At 36.4% G+C, this 20,810-nt stretch overlaps 1 protein-coding gene across 1 annotated transcript in view; it reads left to right on the forward strand.

Moving 5' to 3' along the window:
* LOC129263144 (UDP-N-acetylhexosamine pyrophosphorylase-like) overlaps positions 1-16,572 on the forward strand; it is a 33,778-nt gene extending 17,206 nt beyond the window's left edge. Inside the window, exons 10-12 of the mRNA XM_064101186.1 lie at positions 3,181-3,270; positions 9,710-9,782; positions 12,189-16,572. Of these exons, the coding sequence (XP_063957256.1) occupies positions 3,181-3,270; positions 9,710-9,782; positions 12,189-12,290 (265 nt within the window). The 3' untranslated portion in view covers positions 12,291-16,572. The remainder of the gene's footprint in view (positions 1-3,180; positions 3,271-9,709; positions 9,783-12,188) is intronic.
* Positions 16,573-20,810: the final 4,238 nt, after the last annotated feature.

The following is a 20,810-nucleotide window of genomic DNA, read 5'->3' on the forward strand; positions in this document are numbered from 1 at the left end:
TGGAATGGCATTAGAATCAATGAAGGTAGACCATGTGGTGAGTGGACGAGTTGGCAGTCGACGAATTGGCAGTGAATTTTAATGTAGAATGTGCATATTACTTATAGACAGGTGGAGTAATTGTGAAGTTATCAGTACAATCAATATGCCAGGTTCAGTGATGCACAATAGAGGGTCTGATGTTGAAAGACTACAAGCTATTCACAGTGACTGTGGTCGGCAAAAAGTAATTAGGTGGTTTCAGACCGCCGCGAAGTTCGTCAGTTCCAGGTATTTCCTGATCGGGAAATTTACCCGATCAGAAAATACCAGGTAATATTGGCAATGTGAAAGCAAATTACACGTAATATCCCTGAAAGAAAATACCCAATAAATAGTAGGTACTTGGCAAAATTACGAGAACTTTTGTGGGGATTTTTCCAAGGTCACAGGTATTTTGGCAATGTGAAGCAATTTACGGGAACTTTTAGCCCAGCGTGTAGTTGGGCGCGGGCGCCGTGGGTGGCTGCTGAGCTAGTGGTTTTAAATCTCGCGCCTTGCCTGCTTATCAGACCATACTGCGCATGCTCCTAACTTCAGGAATAATATCCCGAAGGGTATGTTTTGGGGCGGTGTGAATGCAGGAATAATTAATGGGTATTTTTTAGCCTAAAAAAGTTCTTGTAATTTAACGGGGATTCTTATGATCGAGGCGGTTTGAAACCACCTATTGATTCCTCATGAATGTTGATGTCCATCAGACTTTAACAATGGACAATGTGGAGGGTGGGAGGCCCCCTCATTTTGTTGAATTTTCGTAAGAAATCTAAAGGACCATTCTCATTAAGACGGTGATGATCTGATTTCCGAGCTCATCGCGATATTTCCTCCTCTTGATTCACGCTGGAGCAAAACATTGCAATCTTTCCAGCCCTGTAAAAATGTTGCGGTCTTTTGGATATGAATGCACTTTCGATATGGATTGATTTCAATACCTACACCCAGCTTGCTTTGCGAATTGGCACCATGTGCAAATTCTAAAATGAAAACATCGCAGAGTTTTAGATCATTGGAATCACGGTAGTATGATCACGAGTAAAATCATGAGTAATTTACTTGTGATTATAGGATATACATGTACACCGCAAGATGACTTGTGATATTCCACAGTTCAGTGGCGTATCTAGGACAAACGACGCCTAGGGCAAGCTCTGAAATCACGCCCCTTTCAAAGTGTATTTATGCAAGAATCTGATCATTATCTAAATGTGTTGGAAAAACTGCATTACCATGGTAATAGCATAGGGCGGGGATATTAATCACCTTCTGTGGTATTCCTTTTCTGCGTGTTATTCCTTATCCTTTCCCTTTTTTTCTTTTCCTTTTATTTATTTGTGCCCCCTCTCCCTTTTTTGCGTCCCGCTTAAAGTGTCGCCTTGGGCATGTGCCAAAAAAACTTGTTTTAGGGGGTTATTTTGCACACACAGAAAAAAAAATCATCTTTTAAGGGGGTGTTTGGAAATAATTTGGTCATGCATGTGTTCAGCAATACATGTGACTGCCCCCCACTCGGGTAATTTTAAAGGTTTGCCATTCTGTATATTACACAATCGTTCCATCACATCAAATTCCGAATTCACTCACCCCACCCATCTCAAAGTGTTTTTCACTCATATCACACAACTCTCGGCTCCATTTTCACTAACCTTTTCACTCACATTAGACAACTTTCCCCTTTTCATCCACTTATTCACTAATATTAATCATCCCTCACTTTCCACCAAGAAATCTGTCAGTCAATCTTGTTATGTTAGGGGTTCCCAGCCCATCAGGGAAATCGGAGAAAATAAATTTACTTTTTTTCCAGTCAGGGGAAAAAATCGGGGAATTTGATAAAATAATTACCTCAAATCAGGGGGAAATGCCTGAAATGAGGGAAAAATCAGGGAATTTTGATCATCCCAAAAGTCGAAAGCACGATAGTCAGTCAGACTGTTATATTTTGTTGCATATCAAAACAACATCCGTTGAACGACTGGTTATGGTGGTACTAATTAGTTTTACATTGTTGCGAAACTGGGAGTGGGATTAAATAATTATCAGGGAATTGTTAAACTTCAGGGATAATCAAGGAATTTTGTTTTCTTGAAAAGCTGGGAACCCTGATGTTACACATCCCTCCATTTTCACTAACCTATTCGCTGTGTAATCTTCTCAGTTCATTTTCAAAGGTGTTGTACATGTATATCACAACCCTCTAATTTCATCTCAACTTTGAAATCCCTTATGTTGCACAACCCCCATCGCCTTTTCATCAACACATTCACTCACATTGCACAACCCTACCCTACACTACAAATGTGTGTAATCTTGTCTGTTCAATATCAAAGCTATTACACAACTTTCATAATTTAATCTCAAGTTTGCAATTATATTGCACAACCCCCATTTCCTTTTCATCAACACATTGCACAACCCCACCCTGCACTACAAATGTGTGTAATCTTGTCTCTTCAATATCAAAGCTATTACACAACTCTCATAATTTCATCTCAAGTTTGCAATTATATTGCACAACCCCCATTTCCTTTTCATCAACACATTGCACAACCCTACCCTGCACTACAAATGTGTGTAATCTTGTCTCTTCAATATCAAAGCTATTACACAACTCTCATAATTTCATCTCAAGTTTGCAATTATATTGCACAACCCTCATTTCCTTTTCATCAACACATTGCACAACCCTACCCTACACTACAAATGTGTGTAATCTTGTCTCTTCAATATCAAAGCTATTACACAACTCTCATAATTTCATCTCAAGTTTGCAATTATATTGCACGACCCCCATTTCCTTTTCATCAACACATTACACAACCCTACCCTACACTACAAATGTGTGTAATCTATCTGTTCCATATCAAAGCTATTACACAACTCTCATAATTTCATCTCAAGTTTGCAATTATATTGCACAACCCCCATTTCCTTTTCATCAACACATTGCACAACCCTACCCTACACTACAAATGTGTGTAATCTTGTCTGTTCAATATCAAAGCTATTACACAACTCTCATAATTTCATCTCAAGTTTGCAATTATATTGCACAACCCCCATTTCCTTTTCATCAACACATTGCACAACCCTACCCTACACTACAAATGTGTGTAAATCTTGTCTGTTCACTTTCCAAAGGTGTTTTAACACTCCAATTCGACGCACCAAGCACACACATAGAATAGTACCTTATGAAACACACCCCATCCCCACTCATAGGGAGAGCAGGTAGGTACAATGAATGTATTCTAAAAATTGATAATGCTAGGAGTCCATTGGACTGGGACCAGTTTGCTCTAGTTGGTACCAGTTCACGCCAATGCAAAGCTGCTGTGGTGCCTTGTGTCGCCAATAAGGTACCTATTGGCCTGCAGTGGCTCAAACTGCCTCCCAACTGGCGCGTAGTGGCGTCAAAAATTGAATTTGGCAAGGGAAAAATTTAATTTGTCTAATTGAATTTAGCGCGATGAGAATTTTGATCATCACGTGCCAGTTGGGGGGTCAGATTGAGCCGCTACATGCGACTAGGCAACCTTATTGGCGATACTAGGCGCCAGAACCGCTTGCTAATTTCGTAAACTGGTGCCGCCCAGTGGACTCTTAGTATAAACTACACTCCAGGCCTACAGTACATCTTTATATACATGTATTATTTGAAACTTTTAGCAATTAATGTAAAACTTTATTATAAACTACCGTACATTTGATTTAGATTTTCACACAACCAACCACAGATTCTCCTGTTGGGAAAAAATTAATAATGCATGATTAATTCATGCTCCACACAAGGATTTGGTGAATCTGCTTAATATGTAAAGTAAAATATTTTGGAGACCACCCCAAAATTTTTTGATTGAAGTGCAATATAACTTTTGAAGATAACAAAGTGCATGTCTTGCATGTTCTGGGTCCCGTAACACAGAGGTTAGCAATTAATCGTACACTCGTAGTCTATGCAATCAATCGTAGAAAAATGTTCTACGATCATTGCTAAGCTTTGTGTTACGGGCCCCTGGACTGAATAATTGCTTCTTTAACTATATACATGTAGTTCTGGGTGTGGATCAGGGATTTTGAAACAGAATGGGGTGCAAATAGCAAAATTTAGAGATAGAGGGGGACACAAATGACAATTTTCTTAGATTTAAATCAATTTATTAATATGTGATTCAAATGGACAATCTTGGAATATGGACAGGGCGTGTACCTCTTGCCGCCCCCCCCCCCTCATGTTGAACTGTAGGGAGATGCATGTAGGTTGCATGAATAGGCCAACTTTATACTCTGTAATGTTTATTCTTGAATTCAAGTACTTTAGCAGATTACATTCAGATATTTAGATACTCAAAATTTGTTGTCATGCTCAAAATAAAAAAGAAATTACATTGGCATAAAAATCATATTCTGGCTGTTGGTATACAAAGAACAATATATAATAAATAATTACAAAAATAATGGCATTGAATATACAATGCAAAATTACAGTGACATAATACTAACCCCAAACAATTTAATAGTATGCTATTAGGAATTCATTACCATTTGCTATATAAAAAAAGGAGAAAAAACATCCCACTGCCCTAGCAATATTTAATTCATATGGATCGATATCAAATTAAACGGTGCAAACTAGTAGTTGCATGATGGCCTGCTTGAATGTGAATAGCAATGTTAGGCATTTTGATATGTGCACTACATACAGGCCCGTATTCTGAAGTTGAGTTAAACTTTAATTTTATAACCTATTATCTATCCGCCCTTTGACACGGTAAAAAAAAAGTACATGTAATTTGCATTCATGATGATTCCAGTGAAAAATAAGGCTGATGACAAATTTTTAGCAGGTGTGAAAAAAACTAGAACATGATTACCGGTAGAATCACGAACACTAATTACAATCACGTATTCAAATTCTACTCCGGAAGTGAATTCCAGTTAAGTTTCACTCAAATTACTGTACAAATTTTGAGTGTGAAAGGCTTGATCTCCAAAACATCTTTGGGGCGGAGCTTACGTGACCTTTTAAGCACTTCCGTAGATAATACAATTGTCATGCACTCATTGTAGTTTGTATTTGCAATGCAGTGCTTTGATTGACAAGTCACCAAGGACACATACCGTCTTCGCTCAGGAATTTGAATTTAAATCACAATTTTCGAGTGAGCGTGTGAAATGTCCGATGATTCTATAGACGAATTGCAATCATCATTACAAAGATGATTCAAGATTCACGTTTGAAAAGGCCCTAAGTCTGTGATGAAAGAAGGGGAAGTCGAAAAGGACAAATTTTGTGGATATTGTGTTTTTATGTGTACTATTTTGTTTACTCATTCTGATTTAGTGATGAAGAAATTTATTTTCGTTCTTACTCCCAGAGAGTTTTGAATGATTTTAGTGTCATATACCTCTGCCGTAATGGATTTGTGGTGAACCTGCCTCTCCATATTAAAGTAAACCACAACCTAATTCAGACCAAAATTTAGATAAAACTCGAGTTCAGAATAGGGGCCATAGGTATTAAAGACATTATGTTGCAGTCCGAGGATACACTCTAGAATAAATATAGTAAACAAAATATACCAAGTCTACCCAAACAAACAGATGATTTGAATAAATGGAGATAAAGCAAACAAGCAAAACACTGATAATTGTATTAAAATTGGATGTAATGTTGTATTAGATAATTATTTTCTCAGGTCATACTGTATAAACACCCTGCTTGTATGCAAATGAGCAAGCTGGTAATATAGAGCAGGGGCCGCGGAACCGGGGGGGGCTGGGGGGGCTTCAGCCCCCCCCCCCCCACTTTTTTCCAAAACCGTGTACAAAAATGTAAAAATGACCATATGATTGTGATTTTTAGCATGGTCAGCCCCCCCCACTTTTGGCTCAGCCCCCCCCCCCCCACTTTGAAAACCGTTCCGCGGCCCCTGTAGAGTACCAAAGAGTGACGTCAGTTGCCATGGTGTCATGGTGGGCTGTTCCTAGACAGAGCCGCAGCTGACGGTCATCTGTACATATTGGCTTGTCTGAAAAATAGGTAGCAAGCGATCAAATTCCGATGGAAGCCATTTTCTCCTATGAGAAACACCCGCTTTCATTTGGCAGGTTCATTTTAGAACCAGGCCGCCATGACACCATGGCAACTCTGACGTCATTGCTTCGGTACTCTATAAACATACACTCTTTGTAGTATGAAGCTGTGTTACTTCCATTGTGTATTGCATGGTTATACTAAAAGCATGAGCATGCTGATAACTAATACAAACTGCTTTAAATTTGTTAGCCTCTAGCACAGGTCCTTTTAATTAATTTTATAGACCACATTTTTCTGGTGTAACATTTACTTATTAACAAATTCACCAAGTACAGTGAATCCCGAGCTTGCAGTACGATCCCCCCCCCCCCCACTCCCCACTAGAACAAATTAAATCTTGAAGTATTTCATAGAAGTGTGGACATTATTCTTACTTGGTGTAGACTTTAACCCTAAGAAGACGGGGGGGCTGATTCAGCCCCCCCTCGAAATGTTTTGCGATAAATCCGCCGCGTCGCGTCGCTTGCTGACTTTTTACTTTCAAGTCTCGCGCAACTTTTGAGACCAAAATTGTGACCCCCGGGTATGCGGTTCCGAAATTTCGCAACATTTTGTAAGTGCATGCAGACCCAAAATTGCTCCAAAACGTGAATTTGTGTACAAATCCAATGCAAATAGTGTTTTTAGCTTAAATTCATAAATATATCATTATTTTCCCTTTCACTGATTAAAATCAATAAATTCCATCTTATTTATGGTCAAAATAAACTCCTTGACGATTTTCATTGAAAAAACAATAAAGAACAAAAAGTCAAAAAACAACGAAATACATAAGAAATTTAGAAAACAATGAAATAAATAAGTAAACAAAGGTGATGTTGAATTTTTTTAAAGTACATTTTAGATCCCAATGAAGAGTTCCTGTACCAAAAATTAGCATTTTAGGGGCATTATTTAGTTAATTAGAGCAAAATTTTGATTTTATGCATAAATTAGCATAATTAATTAGCAATGAGAATTTTCGTCGCGATCACGCAATCGACAGACGAGATCATAAGGGGGGGGCTGAATCAGCCCCCCTCAGTCTTCTTAGTGGTCAAAATAGCCCAGTCTATTTAGGGTTAAAGGGGATACTCTGGGCTGGAGATGTTTATATCTAAATAAATGAATAAAATTCACAGTGCAAAATGCTGAAAATTTCATCAACACCAGATAACAAATAACAAAGTTATTGACTTTTAAATGTTCATATTATTCCTTATTCATGTGAAACATTTCTAGGCAAGTCTTCATGAATATTTATTGTATCTCACTCAACATCTTCAAAACAACCTTGCACTCGCTTGTGTTGTAAATAACGTGATACCTTTCTTTTGTTAAAGATTGGGTCTGACTATTAAAGAATTTCACTTATAATTCACTGTTATACATATTTATAGTTCATCATGGGTTTATCAGATCAGTCATTTCATAAAATCAGGATACGTCCCCCCCCCCCCACCATCTCTCTCCCTCTCTCTATTTCACCTCTTTTTTTTCTCTCTCTGTTGAGATCTATTCAAATTTTTTGTTCTAAAAGCTTTTTCATTGCATTTCATCATATTTGTTATTCTTTATATGCAGACTAGATTTTTCTGTTTTGCTTGAAAACTCTTAAAATGTACCTTCCAGTTTTGCAAGTAGTTATTGTTACGTTGAGACTAATTTTTGAAAATGCTCTTTTTTGTCAAAAATACTATTTTTTTCCTTCTAAGAATACTTTTTGTTGTTGTAGAAGTTTGGCAGGTCTGTATACATATAGTTCTTGATCCTTGACAATGCAGAGCTTCTCAGTATTATGAGTACACTGTAAAAACTCTGGTGTTGATTTAACACCAGCCCGGAATCTATATCTGTCCACACCAGAGAAGTGTTAAACAACACCAATTTGGTTTTGGTCTCACACCAGGTATGTGTTTATACTACTACACCAATTAGTATTAAAACAGCATCGGTTTGATTCCAAACTGGTGTTATTTCAATACTTCTCTGCTGTGGACAGATATAGATTCCGGGCTGGTGTTAAATCAAGACTGGAGTTTTTGCAGTGTGGTTGAGTGTTTAGTCTGCAAGGCATTTTATCTACATATGCCACTCTCCACCCAAGGGGGTGTTTCACAAAGATTTCAGTATGACTTAGAGTTGATATGCAACGCGCAATCTTATTGATCAATACGCAGTTTTGCGCGTCCTCTTCGCATGATCTGACCAATGTGGTGATGCCTTTTATACTTCACGCCACTAGACATTTAAGTGTGTTTAGACCATTGATATATAAGAACTGGATAGAGCTTGTATGCTGCTTCACGCACACGACCTTGAAGCGACAGGAAAAGTACTCCATGACACAGTTATCATGGGACCATGCCTACCTGTATGAAACAGCAAGCACACACAAGAAAAACATGTGTGGAACTTTGTGTGCGCTTGACCATTTGGAGTACATTCTCGGTTCCCACAGTCATTGAAAATCCTGGAAAAAATTTGTGGTCATGGAAAGTCAGGGAATATGGAAAATTTGTGAAAACTCATGGAATTGCATTTACCTCTTGGTTATGGGAGCTTTCCAGTTTGCTGTGTCTCGCAAGACGCAACTCTCATACTCTGCTATTATAATTGGTGTTCATGATATTTATTTTTCCCAGTTTTGTGACTTCCCAAATTCTACATAACTCCCGGGAAGTCATGGAAAGCAGCAATTTAGTCATGGAATTCTGTTTTCGAATTTCTGTGGGACCCCTGACATTTAAGACCATGTAGCTATTGCTATCAAGCTGTTGATGTCGGTGGTACACACCAGGAAAAAAATATTTCTACAGGTGCCATTCGGCTGTATTCTTGTACGGACACATATGTCCAACCATAATAGGAAACAAATAAAAATATTAGAGGAGAATGAAACCCTTGAAACCAGCTGAATCCATATCAAAGAGAAAAATCAAAGAAACATATTGTTGAAAGTTTGAGGAAGATTGAATGAATAATAAGAAAGTTATGAGCATTTGAATATTGAGATCACTAATGCCATGTAGTTCCTCCCATTGGCAATGCGACCAAGATATGTGATGTCACACACGTACAACTCCCTCATTACTTTAGTACTTATTTCACTTATATTCTCACTTTTATAGAGTCTATCACAAGGTGAGGTGTTCTCTTTATGAGAGGACAAGTACAGAGGTTTCACAACATTATATCATTGATGAATCGTTTGTCATATGATTAGAATGATGAGCAAAAAGAGATGTTTTTGGGTATATTTTCAGTGTCCAAAAGGGGAGAGTTTTTCATCTGTGACATCATAGATCTTGGTCGCATTGCCAATGGGAGGATCTCTATAGCATTAGTGATCTCCACATTCAAATGCTCATAACTCTTTTATTGCTAGTCCTATTTTACTCAAACTTTTGTTGATCTTATTCTTTGATTTTTCTGCTTTCACAAAAGCTAACTTGCTCCAAGAGTTTCATTCTCCTTTAAGATGCAATTTACTCATGGCTCACTCCAGTGTCAAAATCTTTACAATTTATTTTCCTGTTTCCAGTAACTTCTCTCAAAATTGTAATTGTGTATTTTTACTTCTATTTTCAGTCGACGAGCCCACGATCCTGACTGCTACCCAGTGACGTGTGAGGTGTCGCCTTTATTATCTTACGCAGGAGAGGTAAAATCACTTGTATGATGGTGTGCTTGTATCAAATATGGCATGGTTAAGGGTTGCTTTCTGTTTGCAAAACAGTTGTATGCTGAACAGGGGGGGGGGGGGGCTTTTCGTCAACATTTTTCGTCCGACAATTTGTTAGATCTGACAATTTTCCTTGATTTTAATTGGCTGAGAAGCAGTCCCTATTGTTAACTCTTGGATAAAATCGTGAGTCATTTCACTGCATGAACTAACCTATCATGATATAAAACAAATATTGACTGCAAATATTATACTCATGCACCAGAAAAATCTGTCAAATTTTGACTAGATAAGGGAAGAGTTTACCTCATGGTTTTATTTTTGTCTCACCTGCATAGCAGAGTGAGACTATAGGCGCCGCTTTTCCGACGGCGGCGGCGACGGCGGCGGCGACGGCGACGGCGGCGGCGGCGTCAACACCAAATCTTAACCTGAGGTTAAGTTTTTGAAATGACAGCATAATTTAGAAAGTATATGGACCTAGTTCATGAAACTTGGCCATAAGGTTAATCAAGTATTACTGAACATCCTGCCTGAGTTTCATGTGACATGACCAAGGTCAAAGGTCATTTAGGGTCAATGAACTTAGACCATGTTGGGGGAATCAACATCAAAATCTTAACCTAAGGTTAAGTTTTTGAAATGTCATCATAACTTAGAAAATATATGGACCTAGTTCATGAAACTTATACATAAGGTTAATCAAGTATCACTGAACATCCTGCATGAGTTTCACATCACATGACCAAGGTCAAAGGTCATTTAGGGTCAATGAACTTTGGCCGAATTGGGGGTATCTGTTGAATTACCATCATAACTTTGAAAGTTTATGGATCTGATTCATGAAACTTGGACATAATAGTAATCAAGTATTACTGAACATCCTGTGCAAGTTTCAGGTCACATGATCAAGGTCAAAGGTCATTTAGGGTCAATGAACTTTGGCCAAATTGGGGTATTTGTTGAATTACAGCCATAAATTTGAAAGTGTGTTGGTCTAGTTCATAAAACTTGGACATAATAGTAATCAAGTATCACTGAACATCCTGTGCGAGTTTCAGGTCACATGATCAAGGTCAAAGGTCATGTAAGGTCAAAGAACTTTGGCCACGTTGGGGGTATTTGTTGAATTGCCATCATATCTCTATAAGTGTATTGGTCTAGTTCATAAAACGTGGAAATAAGAGTAACCAAGTATCACTGAACATCTTGTGCGAGTTATAGTAGTTTTCAAAATCAGCACTGCTGCTATATTGAATCGCGTGATGCAGGTGAGACGGCCAGAGGCATTCCACTTGTTTACTATTGCCCTCTCAGCCTCTCACATTTGTATATACAGTGTTATATCCTACATAGAGTAAATCCTGTATAGTGATTGGTTCAAGTAGCATCATGTGACCTAATATATTTCAACTATGATGTTGCGTGACGTCAGACCTCGATATATTTTTGGATATACCAATATTATGACGTCATTATTTCACAAAACTGGATATCTCGGCGCACCGCTTGCGCGCTCTCTCTCCCGGGTGCGCAAGTCCAGCGCAATGCGTCAGTGCAGACACTAATCTGCGTTCCGCTGAGCGCGGTGGCTCGGAGAAAAGTAGGTAATTCAACGCAAGTAACAAGACTTTGCATGCTCAGCGCATAGATTTTGGTTATAAATTATTAAAAGTAGGATATAAAACAAATATATCAGGCGTTTCATTCGAAAGCATAGTGGGAATTATTAATCCTCGGTTGGACTGGCAAAACTACTATATTTCCCTCGGGGCTTCGCCCCTCGGGGAAAAATAGTAATTGCCAGACCAACCTCGGATAAATAATTCCACTATACTTTCTCAAAGCCTGATATATTTGTTTATTATATGACTGTTTGGTGATTACGCACTATATTTTCTTTTGCTCTAGATTTTTTAACAGGATTACACAAGCAAAAGTCAAAGATCGGCGTTGTTCCAATGATACATGTATGTCATATCCGTTGCGCGCACTTGCGCAATAAGCGCGTAAATGCGCAAATTGTCTAAAACTTTCGATCAAATCGCGCGGATATTTATGGTATCCGCAATCACCGCAGAAAGCAAAGAAATGGGGATATCAGCCAAATTTTGCTATGCCCGTCGTTAAGGGGCGGGTCAGGGAGCAACAGCGAGAAATCTTGTTAACTATGCCTGTTGCCCTCTGGTATCACCTTAGTTTGTTGTTTTGCAGGCATGGTCGTTTACATGACCCCACTTTTGACCAATCAGAGGAACGGATTATTCGACATTCTTAAATAGAGGTTTATAATTTGTACTATTGCCCTCTCACCCACTCACATATACAGTATTACATGACTGGTGATTACATACTATGTTTTCTTTTGTTCTGTTATTGTTGTAGGGACTTGATAAGATTTGCAATGGGAAGAAGTTCTGTCCTCCAATCCTCCTCAACCAGGCAAATGTAATAGCAGAGAAGCAAGATACGATCAACACCCAATAGACTGGTGAACAAACACAATTCAGGTTCAATTTTAAAGTATTGCTATCATCAGCTTTCATGAGAGATTTGGTAACATTCGCAACTCTTGGGTATGCAAATAGAAATCCTCTTCCATGAAATCTGCTGGTAAAATAATGTCTTAACTTCAATCAGGGTACTTATTTAATCCATTCTCTACTCATTTCCTCAATTCCAAGCGCAAGAACCAAGAATTTGTTGAAAATGACATGCTAAATCGTTCAAAATATTGTCAAATAAAATGGACCAATTTTAAAATGCTTTTGTGAGTTATATTTCAACATTCATATCACCATTTCCATTTTGTTTTATTATATCCTGAAATAATGTCAAGAAATTTTAAAATTGGTTAATCTTTCCCATGCTGAATGCTACAATTTGCAATTTAGTAATTGACTAAAAAAAAAAAGGATAAGTCTGTAACTTTTTTTTTTGGGGGGGGGGTGGCTTCTGTTGAACTTATATGTACATGTCAGATATTATATTTATGAAAAAATATGTATTCTTAAAATGCTGGAGTTATGTAATATTGTAAATAATATTATTGAAGAAAATAAATGTATTGTGTAAGTCTTACTAATACTATAACATTGTATCAATAGGAGTTTATAGTTTCAATGAAACTCTCTTCCACCTGTATGTATGAACAGTCATTTTTGTGTGTATTTTTGTTTTAATGATGCTGCTATAAACATGTATGTTTTGGGATAATGTTAACAGTCTTGCTGAAGAAACTTGTAAGCCGAAAGCTAGATTGAGTATATGAATATACAGTTGAGACCAAAAGTTTATATACACCCATGGAATTCGGTGAAATTTGTTTGCTTGCCAAACATTGTAAAATTTACTCTTCAGAAATATGAATACTACCATGACGAATTTGGTATCAATTGAAGGAGCGTATTAAAGTTCTTTCAGATGATTTAAATGCCGTTGGGATTAACATACATGTATATTTCAGGTGGAATTATTTTTGAAAAAAAAGTAATACTTGTGCCAAATGTATTCTATTGTTTATTATATTTTCAAACATCATTTCATATAGATATATAAATATCAAATCTATGATTTATATTACATTTTCTATCATGATATGTCACCACTGAACATTAAAGTGTAATAATGAAATGTTTGTGTTGAGAAGTAACTAGCACAAATATATGTTTTTGTCAAGTTTTTATTTTTGATTTGTCTAAAATATGAAGATTTTTTGGGGAAAAATGACACCTAAATATTCTCAGCTCCTGATGACAAAGCAATGTGATGAAGGGGCATGACATACTCATGTGTTTGATATCAACTCTGTCATGATAGCACAAACATTATATAAGATACAGTAAATTTTATGATGTTTGGCAAGTGTCAACTTTTCTGGCCTCAACTGTACATGTTTAAAGAATGACCCAAGTTCATATCTTGGCTAAAATTAATATTTTTGCTGATGCATGAACCTATTTTGAGTGTAATAATTCAAATACTGGGCCATGTCTTCCAAAGAGTTATGATTGATCCAATCAACTACAACTATGGACGGCCAGCAACATCAACATCTAAAATGCAAATCTGTTCAAAATATTTTCTATTATGTATATTCATACATTCATCGTTCTCTTGAAGATTCAGTGTGATTCTTTCTGTTTACCAAGGAGATTGTGCACATTTCCTGTATAAAAAAAATTATGGCATGGATGGATTTCCATGAAGTTGGATTGATTGGATCAACTGTAACTCTTTGTAAGACGGGGCCCTGATATTCCCGCTTTAAGTTTCCCCAAATCAAATGAAAAACTAACCAAATTCAAATTTTACTAATAAGAGTTGTAAATTTTTCTTTACTATTTTCTTCTCTACTAGAAATGATTTCTCTTGGAGTATAGTAATTCATGCACTCATTTCTCTTGCTTAGAAAAGAAACAGATATGTCATTAAATCTATTTGAGAAGATTTAACGGGACATGGTGGCTCAGTGGTAGAGCGTCCTCATGAACGGGAGGTCGTGGGTTCGATCCTCGGCCGAGTCATACCGAAGACTTATTGGACCTTCTGCCTTCTTGCTAGGCACTCAGCATTTAGATTGGAGAAGGGTAATAATAACATATTATGTTATGCAGGGCCCGCTGGTAAAGCAGTTTCCTAACTGAAGTGGCTACCCTGGGTAAATAAAACATTATTATCATTATTATTATAACTCTCCAAGTATTCCAAATTTAATACTTATTCATTTGTGGGATGGTTTGGTGCTCTTTAGCAAGAGAGAAAACAATTATTTGAGTCTTGTATTCATGTAACCCATTGATACCAGAATCAATGGCTTCTTCTTAAAATGTTAGTATCTTGAAAGACTTTGAAAAATACTATTTATTCATTTTAATTTATTAATTTTAATACACCATTCTTAATGTTGTTTGAATTGTATCCCCAAGATATGCTCACATAGCTGGATTTACAAGACTACATTTTCTGTGATATTTTGTCTTATTTTATTTAGTTTTAATTTTATTTAAAAAAAAAATCTTTGAATGTATACCTTGTAGACAATTCTAAACACTTGGTGCAACTATCATATAATTATATTTGTAATGTTTTTTTTCAATTTTGATTATTCAACTTAAGTTATGATACAGTCTTTTTCTTGAAGAGTATATATTTATCAAAATTGTACCAATTACTTGTAATTTTAATAATTCCTTTTTAATTGTATCTGTGGGCCCCGTCTTACAAAGAGTTATGATTGATCCAATCGATCTCAACTGTATTGAAATTCACCCATACCATAATTTTTTTTTCTACAGGAAATTTACACAATTTCCTTGGTAATTTCCTTGTTGATTTTTGTGATGTTGATATTTTCTATTAGTTTGAGTTACATTGTGCCTTAATTTCCTATTTTTTGTGGGACGTAACTATGAATATTAATGCCTTAATTGTTATAAGTTTGACATTCCTTTTCAATGAAAACTTCATTTCAACAATTCCTACAGGCCAAAGAATAGTCGACGCATTAATTTAATGATTTGTGATAATTTCTTGATAAAGGCCCTTTATTGTAAACAAAATTGTGAATATATTTACAACTCTATGCTTTAACAAGATACATGTATATGCCTCCTGTGGAAGCATATTGATTCATTATGTTTGAGTTATATTTTGTTAGTTTCTTTGATTGGGAGAAATTTTTAGATTATATTACTAGTACCTCTTTTGGATCACTATTTTTTGTCTGAATTTGTTTCTATTGTTCAGCAAATGCAATGTCAGACATAGTGAGCCTAGTATATTGCTGGACATTTCAAATGAAGCACATGATGATAAACCTCATACCATTCCATTTTTTTTTTTTTTGGGGGGGGGTAAAATTTTGTGGTTATATTGTCTAAACAGACACAAATGTGGGGAAATCACAGTTTTACTGGCTGTAGTCATGATAATTGTATCCTGAAGTTTGTTGGTTCTACAATCATTTGTAATTTTATATTATAATTATTTTTTTAATGTGATGATTCTGGGTCTGGGATGTGTGTTAAAATCACTGTGATACTTACTAATAGACCAGTTCGTAGTTACCTCATGGACAATTTTGGTCAAATGACCTTTCATTTCTTTCATTAATACCACGGTCACATTTGATCTACGGCGGCCGTACGGCGAGTCGAAAACAGCAGTTTTATTCATTTTTATTCAAACCACCTATGTATAGCTGGTACGAAAAAATGTTAAAACGGCTGTTTCCGACTCGCCGTACGGCCGCCGTAGAGTGAATGTGACCAAGGTATCAGATAGGCAGATTTCAAAGCAATATATTACGTAAGCTTGCCTTACATAGCAGGATGAAGAAATTGAATAGACCAGGTGACTAGAATAGCACACCAATGAACACTTTATGAAGGTATTTGTTGCATTCCTACTTTGAATGCATACCATAGCATGTTGCACAATGTACTTGGCAAACTGTGAAATACCAGTCGTTCGTGGACGCATTGTTGTTTTTTTTTAATGTAATTGAAAACCTCTATTCAAAAGAATATATGAATAATCAAGACGTCAAAGTTGGTGCTTATCTCATTAGATTTTAAACCACCATGTCACTTTAGTACAAATGACCTTCCTCTGATCATGCGTAGAATCTTTTGATCATGCGCAGAAAGGAACTACGAACTGGCTTATTGGAACTCATTATTATGTGCATGCCTTTAAATTTTTATTTGTGGAGGCTTTTTTTTACAATTGAAATTAAATAAAAGTCTTTCAAATGGTATATTACAAATTGTGTGAGCATATTTTCTTTTTTGTTTGTTTAATATTCAGTTATACTAATGTATGTTACTTAATTATTTTTAAAGCGCTTAGAATCACCTTGTATTAATCACTGATCTCTCCATTAGTGGAGAGATCAGGGGTATTAACCCTATCTTAACTGGGCTATTTCGGACCAGTATATACTGGGGGGGGGGGGGTCAATTTGACCCCCTCAGATCTCGGCCGCTGATTGCGCAATCGCCGCGAAAATTTGCAAGCGCGTAGAGCCGGATTTAAACTACAAGATTGTATAGTAAAATTTTTTCTAATATTTTTTATTAATTATTCAAATAAGCATATTAAATTTGCCGTAATTTTTTTTTTTTTTTTGTATGTATTTGCCTTTAATTTATAAAGCTAGTAGAATGCTAATTTTTGGTGGGAGTATCAATTATTACATTTCTAACAAATATCTACAAAAAATAGCAAAAATATAATTAATTTCTTATGTATTTTATTGTTTTTTAAATTCTTATGTATTTCTTTGTTTTTATGGTTTTTCCCGATGAACTTGAGGACCCTTTTGCGATCATAAATAGCATAAAATAAATCCATTTAAACCAACAAAACTAAAAATAATCATACATTTATGATTTTTGGTTGAAAAACACAATTTGCATTGACTTTTTACACGGAATCACGTTTTTGAGCAATTTCTGGTCTGACATACACTTACAAAACGTTGCGTGATTTTGGAACCGCGTACCCGGGCGTCGCAAATTTGGTCTCAAAAGATGCGCAAGACTTGAAAGTAAAAAGTCAGTGAGCGGCACAGTCAAAAAAATTCGTGCGACGGCGTAGTGACAAAATTTGTTGAGGGGGGGGGGGGTCAAATTGACCCCCCCCCCTAGTTTAATAAGGGTTAAGCGGTATATACATGTAATTTATGATTATAATTATTCTAATACTATTTTCATCTTCGTGTGCATTAATCCGTATTAAATTATTGTGTATATATTGATCTGATTTACTATTATCTACTGTTCAGGTATAAATGATTTTAAACAGTTTTGTTTAGATTGATCAAACAGTTTTTAAAAGACTTTTATTTAAACTCCTGAAGAAGAAGTATAATAGTCCTTTCATTTCCACTGAGAGGCTAACTGTACATTATTGTGCATATATAATCCTTTAAAAAAAAAACATAGCACTCCTCCACCCCCCCCCCTCGTCTCGCCATTTCCTCTCTCTTTTTTATCTCACCTGCACAGCAGAGTGAGACTAGGCACAGCTTTTCCGACAGCGGCATCAACACCAAATCTTTACCGAAGGTTACGTTTTTAAATTGACAGCATAACTTACAAAGTATATGGACCTAGTTCATGAAACTTGGACATAAGGTTAATCAATTAATTCTGAACATCCTGCCTGAGTTTCAGGTCACATGACCAAGGTCAAATGTCAATGAACTTTGGCCATGTTGGGGGTATTTGTTACCCTATGTAAGTGTATTGGTCTAGTTCGTAAAACTTGGACATAATAGTAACCAAGTATCACTGAACATCCTGTGCGAGTTCAGGTCACATGACCGAGGTCAAAGGTCAATGAATTTTCGCCATGTTGGGATAATTTGTTGATTTACCATCATAACTCTGAAAGTGTATTGGTCCAGTTCACAAAACTTGGACATAAGAGTAACCAAGTATCACTTAAAATCTCAGGCGAGTTTCAGGTCACATGACCAAAGTCAAAGGTCATTTAAGGTCAATGAACTTTGGTCATTTTGGAGGTAATTATTAGATTGCTGTCATAACTTTCAAAGTTTATAGATATAGTTTATAAAATGTGGATATAGGGCTATTCAAGTATCACTGACAAGTCTTAGGTCGCATGGTCAAGGTCAAATGTTATAATTGTCAGTAAACATAATATTGTATTGAAACATTTTATGAATTGTGTTTTTGTGACTAATTATTTTATAGTCGTTTTCAAAGTGAGTACTGCTGCTATATTGAATCGCGTGATTCAGGTGAGACTGTCAAAGGCGCTCCAATTGTTTAACCTAAGAAAAAAATGTTTTGGTTTTGTGTGAAAAAACAAAAATTGTTGGAACTCGCAACTTGATTTTTTTTAGGACAAGTCTACCCCAACCAGAAGTTGATTTGAATAAAAAAAGAAAATCCAACAAGAATAACATTGAACAATTTATCAAAATCGGATGTTAAATAGGAAAGGTATGACATTTTTAAGTTTCACTCACTTTCACAAAACAGTTATATTCACATCCTGGTTGGTATGCAAATGAGGGACTGATGACATCACTCACTATTTCTTTTGTATTTTATTATATGAAATGTGAGATATTCCAATTTTCTTCCCGTTGTCCTGTGAAACCAAGTTTTATATTATTCCTCCCTGGACATGTGGTGTTACTATATTGATTTACCATTTTACGGTTCAGTCAAGTTGGTCGTTATTAATTGTCAAATCTTTAAAAATTGAAATATTGCAATGTGTTTGTCACTGCATGATTTGTGCATATTTTATGAAAAATAAGCGAAGCTTTAAATTGTCGTAACTTTATTATTTTACATCCGAATTTTGATGAAATTTTCAGCGTTATGCTTGCCTGTTTTTCTCGATTGATTAAGATCAACATAGTCTGTGGACTTGACCTTTAAGGAAAATCCTGAAACATCTGTAGAGGGCGTGTGTCATCATGTGAGATATTTCACAAGAATGTTCTTCCAATTCTTCGATTTCACAACAACTCGACAATTTGGCTGGCATGGGTTTGAAACAATGCAATGAATCTGCCTAAAACGGAAGTTTGAATTTCCTTTTTGAAAAAATCCCTGAATGTTACACCGCAATCCCAACATAGCTGATCACGTGAACTACAAGTTTTGTAGCGAGTAACAAAGGGGGGGGGGGATACTATAGGCTATAGGCCGGGGCAACCACTGATCCCTTCCCTTTATATTATTTCCTATTGAACGATGTATCTATATAATTCACCTGTCTCTATTGAGAGAGAAAAAAAAACGTGATCTATGCCAGCACTGCCTCCAAGCAACCCCCCCCCCCCCCCCCCGATTGACCACCACTCCCGTGTACATAAACTTTAAATGCTGAAGTATATAGTACCGAAAGTCGTTTGAGACTCCCATTACTATATTTTGCACCGAGTAAGAGATTGTTGCCTAACTTCTCTATAGCTCTCTGACTCGACAGTCAACTATTATACATCGTAGTTTGTGTTCCCAAACAACACTGCCTATTGAATCTTCTGGTGGATAATTCAAGCATTTTGTCATATCAATCGTCTGAAAATAATTGGTGTTCCGCTTTCTCTTTGATTTTCTGGGTCAATGCGTGCTATGTTGGCAGATTGAACTAAAGGCCTGGTAAGTGTTTAAGGTCAAGTCTACCCAGATAAAATGTTGATTTGAATAAATAGAGAAAAATCAAACAAGCAGAACATTGAAAGTTCCATTAAAATCGGATTTCAAATAAGGAAGTTATGATATTTTAAAGTTTGGCTTATTTTTCACATAACAGTCATATGCACAACTCAGTAATAATTATGCAAATGAGAGAGTCAATGATGTCCCTCAGTCACTTTTATTATTATTATTATTTGTTTGGCGTCACCTGTGCCTGGGAGGCGAAAAGCGAACTGAATCACTATGACCCGCAGGTCTCTCCTCCCGATATAACTGATTGGGGGGAATGCAGGTGGACCACTACACCGGGGTTTCCCCCTACTCTTATACGAATAGTACAGTGGGTTCTTAACGTGCAAAGGTGGTGACTCTCCTCTACACGGGGCCTCCATTTAACGTCCTATCCGAGGGACGGAGTGTTTTCCATTGTAACCTAGCCTGCATCTATGACACATGGGAGAGACGTTTACACACAACGCACTGGCTTCAGTCAGCTTCTTTTTTTTTTTTTTTTTAATTGTTTACCGATATGACAATAAGGACCAACTTGACTGAACCATAATTAAAAATGGTAATTATATCAAAGAGAACAAAATTTTATTCTACAGGACAATGAGGAGAAAATAAAATTATATTTCATATAATGAAATACAAAAGAAAAAGTGAGTGGGTAACGTAATCAGACACCTCATTTACGTACCAACCAGGATGTGTATAAATAATTGTTATGTGAAATTAAGCGAGAATTCAAAATATCATAATTTTCTTATTTTGCAATCCGATTTTGATGAAATGTTCAGTGTTATGCTTGTTGGATTTT

The sequence above is a fragment of the Lytechinus pictus genome, chromosome 6 (assembly GCF_037042905.1).
Source record: "Lytechinus pictus isolate F3 Inbred chromosome 6, Lp3.0, whole genome shotgun sequence".
NCBI classification, from domain to species: Eukaryota; Metazoa; Echinodermata; class Echinoidea; order Temnopleuroida; family Toxopneustidae; genus Lytechinus; species Lytechinus pictus.